Source organism: Triticum urartu, chromosome 5A (genome assembly GCF_056163025.1).
Source record: "Triticum urartu cultivar PI428250 chromosome 5A, HENAU_Tu73, whole genome shotgun sequence".
Classification (NCBI taxonomy): domain Eukaryota; kingdom Viridiplantae; phylum Streptophyta; class Magnoliopsida; order Poales; family Poaceae; genus Triticum; species Triticum urartu.
The window spans coordinates 440,063,225-440,067,933 of NC_141877.1; the positions used below are offsets into that span (position 1 = coordinate 440,063,225).

The 4,709-nt window shown below is 52.1% G+C and overlaps 1 protein-coding gene across 1 annotated transcript; it reads right to left on the reverse strand.

Moving 5' to 3' along the window:
• Positions 1-372: 372 nt before the first annotated feature.
• LOC125509539 (acyl-[acyl-carrier-protein] desaturase 4, chloroplastic-like) lies at positions 373-2,056 on the reverse strand. Its single transcript, XM_048674525.2, has 2 exons — positions 1,909-2,056; positions 373-1,823 (listed from the first exon to the last, which is right to left on the reverse strand). The coding sequence occupies exons 1-2, from the start codon at positions 1,968-1,970 to the stop codon at positions 671-673; spliced, it is 1,215 nt and encodes a 404-aa protein (XP_048530482.1). The 5' UTR covers positions 1,971-2,056; the 3' UTR covers positions 373-670.
• Between the last annotated feature and the right edge of the window lie 2,653 nt (positions 2,057-4,709).

The following is a 4,709-nucleotide window of genomic DNA, read 5'->3' on the forward strand; positions in this document are numbered from 1 at the left end:
CACAGCCCATCAATCTGGCCCATGACTAACAGACCGGACGCCCGAGAATCTCTTAGTCCAGAACTCCCTCACTGGATTTTTTGCATCGGGCAAGTAGGCCTGGCCCGAAGCCTGGCCCGGCCCAACAGATGGCCAGATATACACAACACCCAAAAAAAGAAAGCTATGTAGGTGTAGCATTTTGCTGCAAACCTGTCCGAATCGCTCGCCCACGGACGTAACCTGAAAGAAACAGAATAGTGCTTTTGCCTAAAAATAATAATCAGAATAGTGCCTAGACCATCCCTCGAAAAAAAATAGCGCCCAAGCCAGCACGCATCTCCATGCACGTTTATCCAGCGGTATGAAGTTGAGACTTTGTTAGACCTGAGTCCAGTAAGACATTATCAAAACCCATTTTAAATCTCAGCACTGGAGCATGAGCAAACCAACACTGCATAGATTAAGCTAATTATTTAGCTGAGTTTGCAAGCAGAGAAACGCACGCACTGGCACTGCCTCACACATACATTACCATCACTTCATACAGAATCATATACAGTACAAGTACACTGCATAAACTCTAAGACTGATTTTAACGACGATCCGGATACTGCCGCTGTTGCTGCTCGTTATTCATAAACTTGGAGTACTATTTTTAGGGGTGAAATTTGGTAGATGGACGGCTAAATCAGGCTCTGATGCAGACTGGCCTGTCGAAGACCCAGCTGAACCTTGCGAACTCGGGGTCTTTTGCGGCTTTGATCGCGCGGTCGTGGGCCAGCTCCTCCACCCGCCGGATCTTGCGCGGCAGCCCGCAAACGTACTCCTGCGCGCGCCGCCCCTCACCGGACAGCTGCCCCCCGCCGAGGTCCGCCACCTTCCACCTCCGCACGAAGTGCTCCACCATGTCGCCGTAGTCCCTTGCCGTGTACACCCCGGTGCGCTGCGCGACCGCCGAGAAGTGCTCGAACAGGTCGGCGTCGCGGCCGTCGGCCATGAACTGGCCGGGCATGGTGATCTTGTCCCGCAGCACGGCGGCCAGCGCCCGCACCATCCCGTCCGGGTCGAGCTCGAAGAACTTGGCGGCCGCCTTGGTGTAGGCCGTCTCGTGGCGCTTCTCGTCGGCGGCCACGACGCCGCAGATCTTGGCGAGGCAGCGGTCGCCGTGGCGCGCAGCTTGCTTGGCTGTGTGGGCGTGGGAGATGAAGGTTGCGCGCTCCTGGAAGGAACCATAGACGGCATTGTGGTAGGGGCTGGACGGCCTGAGCATCTGCATGCCATTGCGGAGGAGGTGGTGGACGGTCCGCTCGATCTGGCGCATGTCGACGCGTCCGGAGAGGTAGAGGTAGCGGTTGAGGAGATCACCGTGGCGATTCTCCTCGGCCGTCCATCCGCGGATCCAGCGCGCCCAGGGCAGGTCGCTGCAGCCCGTGTCGTCGTTGCAGCCCACCACCCGGTTTCCCACGCACATGTACGTCGGCAGCGCCTCCTCCGTTACCATGTTGCCCACCAGGCACACCAGCACGTCGTCCGGCACACTGGAGGCTTGGTCCTGCAGCTCCTCCCTCGTCATCATCATCGACGGCTGCTGCTCGGCGGAGAGGCCAGCTGCAGAGAGGGAGAAGCAGGGGAGCAGGTCGCTGGGCTGCCACGCGTCCTCCACCGGGGTGAGCAGCGGCAGCAGCTGTTCCTCCACCCAGCCGCTCAGGTTCAGAGTCCGCGCCACCTCGGCCTCCGCCTGCTCTTGCGCCCGCATCTCCGTCACCGTGTTGTCGAAACGAGCTGTCGCGGTGGACTTGCAGGCCCATCCCCCAGCTCTTGTCGCAGCCCGGCTCCTGCACCTGCATGCATAAACGATTGCGTTTCATCTGCTTGCTCATCACATCGCGTACATATGTGTGTGAGGAAGAGAGCCTTCGTACGCACCAGCTTGGATGGGCCTGTGCCGGCATGGCGAGACCGTGGGGGAAAGGCATGAGCATGCTCATCTTGTTAGTGCTGCAAAGGCAGAAGCTTCACTAACGATGCTGTATTGCAGGCAACGTGATGAGCCCCTGCATATTTGCTCGGTATATATGCACACCTACCTGTGCGGGAAAAAAAACGCAAGGTTACCTAAAGTTGAAGTTGAAAGTATTTACCACTGAAGAATCCACCCCCGGTCCCCTCATGGAGATCGGTGCATCCTACTACTATTCTGGTTATTAGAACAGCATGTTGCTGGCTCTATGATAGTGCCATGTATTTAAAACATTTCTAAAAGTAGATTCATACAATAAATTGGCTATCGATTAACTAGAGTAGTAGACTGGCTAGCATTAAATGCTTGCATGTGGAGAGAGGTAGAAAGAATACAACCGATTCGAAGGGAGAAGAAACGCCGGACTAAAACTATCACACATATTGCATGCAAACTCTTGTTTCTTGTTTATTGTGCTACCGTCGAGCTGTATACATAGCGCCCACTCCTTTCTCCCTCATCCATTCTCTTCCCTACAGGTCGGATTACGTTGACGTGGAATAGCTTGCAGCCAGCTGAGTAGGACCTATTGTACTTGCTCTAAAGTTATGAAACCTTTTCCAATTGAATGGATATGAATATTGTGTGGGCTCATTGGATGTACACAATTTTGACAGAGTGAGAAACAGGGCAAATTTACTATTTTGACACTCCTAAGGACATCTCCAACGTGAATCACCAAAACACATGTAAATGTCCCGACTGAACGGTTCAGACACTTTAGCCATCCAATGCAAGTAACCAAAATGGGCTGGACGAGTCTAGACGTTCGAAATCCCACAGCATGACACCAAATCAGGGGAGCTCTAGGAGAGTCTGGACATCCGTTGCATCGGTGCCCGACACCCTGATCCCACCAAAAAAAGACACTCAAACCTCGAAAAATTGACAATCCCCATTGTTTCCGCGCCAAATCCTATCCTCTCTGCTGCTATAGCTGTTCCCCAGCCCGTTTTGCTTCCACAGTTCACCGCCGCTGCAATGAGTCCATCGGAGCCCAGCACGAGGTTCTTCGGCTCACTGCATCACGAGGTTAATTTTCTCACTGGACCGAGAGCCCGGCCGTGCGGCTACATCCGTGGAACGGCAAGAGCGGCACATGAAGGAGAGGGCGAAGAAGAAGGCGTATGTGGCCGCTTAGGCTGGAGCACCTCCTCCACATCAGACTGACATGCTAGTTATGCCCGGGGAATTGCCACCTCGACTATCCAGTACAAGCCATCGTGCTGCTACACCAGCCATCTAAACGCTTAGCCAGACACATAATAATCGCCGCGGCACTCTGGTGCCTCCTTCACCTCCGCCTCAGGCCACCCTCCAGTGTACATCGTCGACCACAATAGCGACTATTTGTTCACAGAGTTGCCCGTGTTAGTCCAGTCATGGTTTTGGTCCGAGGAGCCCTCGTCCGATGGTGCCCGATCGCTATTTGGCGATATGCCTCTACCAAGCTCGGTGGTGGACACCGACGAGGCGGTGATGAACACAACCCACAACGGTGACAACTAGAAAGATGGACAAGTCGATGACTACTACTCACCGCAGGTGGAGCAAGAGACGCTGACACACACCGACCAGTCAGGCGTGCCCGATGCGGATGCAAAGAACAAGCGGGGTTGGTTTTACTCAAACAAAAAGGATAAATTGTTGTGTTTGGCGTGGTTGGGCGCAAGTGTTGATCCTCTTCAAGGCACAGAGTAAAAAGGCTTAGCTTCTGACAAAGTGTATATTTATTTCTACCATCAGCAAAAGCACTATGGCCCCTACGACAAGGAAGTGATCCATGATCACAATCAAAGTCTCTAAGCCACCCATAATGCAGTACTCAAGAGGTCATCAACAAGTTTTGTGGTGTGTATACACAAACACAAAATTGGTGGCCAAGTGGCGCACCACTCCTCAAGCTCATAATTTTTGCTTCGTGTTGTTCTATGTTGCAACTTGTTGATCATGTCATTGTCTTGCTTTTCTATCCCCCCGCATTGTGCCACAAGACCGAAGGCGAGTCATTAACGATGATGCACTATTAGTACAAGTTGAATGCATGGAGCAAGTGGAGCAACATTGCCAATTCTGTCAAGACGGACACCGGAGCAAGTGATGAACGCAGTGATCCAACCAAATGAGAGATTGCACCAACCACCCGTGTCGCTAGGTCGACAGGGAGGAAATGGGAGAACTAGAAGGAGAAGGGGTGGCAGCCAATATGATGAACAAGTTCAAGGGCATCATCGCTAAGAACGAGGCATGTACCAAGCATAATAGATCAAGGAGAAAAAAAGGGTCAAAAGGTTTAGCATGTTCATGAAACTGCAAAAGAAGAAGATTGAGCTCAAGGAGCAGAAGTTTCCGATCAAGCAATCGTGGGAGGAGCAAACGGTCTTGTACATCAAGGCTGACGACTCGGATCCCGATGCACCAAGTTTGTTCACTCCTAGCATGATAGCATAATCGCAGGCTTTACGCAAAAGGAGGGTAAAGGAGGCTGAAAATTGAGGCATTTGGCTCTGACGATCGATTATTTTTCTTTGGGGTTCGAAAGATGTATAAACCTTATAAAGCATCTAGTGCTTTTGCTAGTGGTTGCATTTGTTTGTAACTATTTAGTTCTAAGATTGAATTGCTATCGATCTAGATATATTTGACCAAGAGAGGTGGTCAGACAAGTAGGGGTAATCTGGGGGACATGGTTGGATGGCCTCCTCCC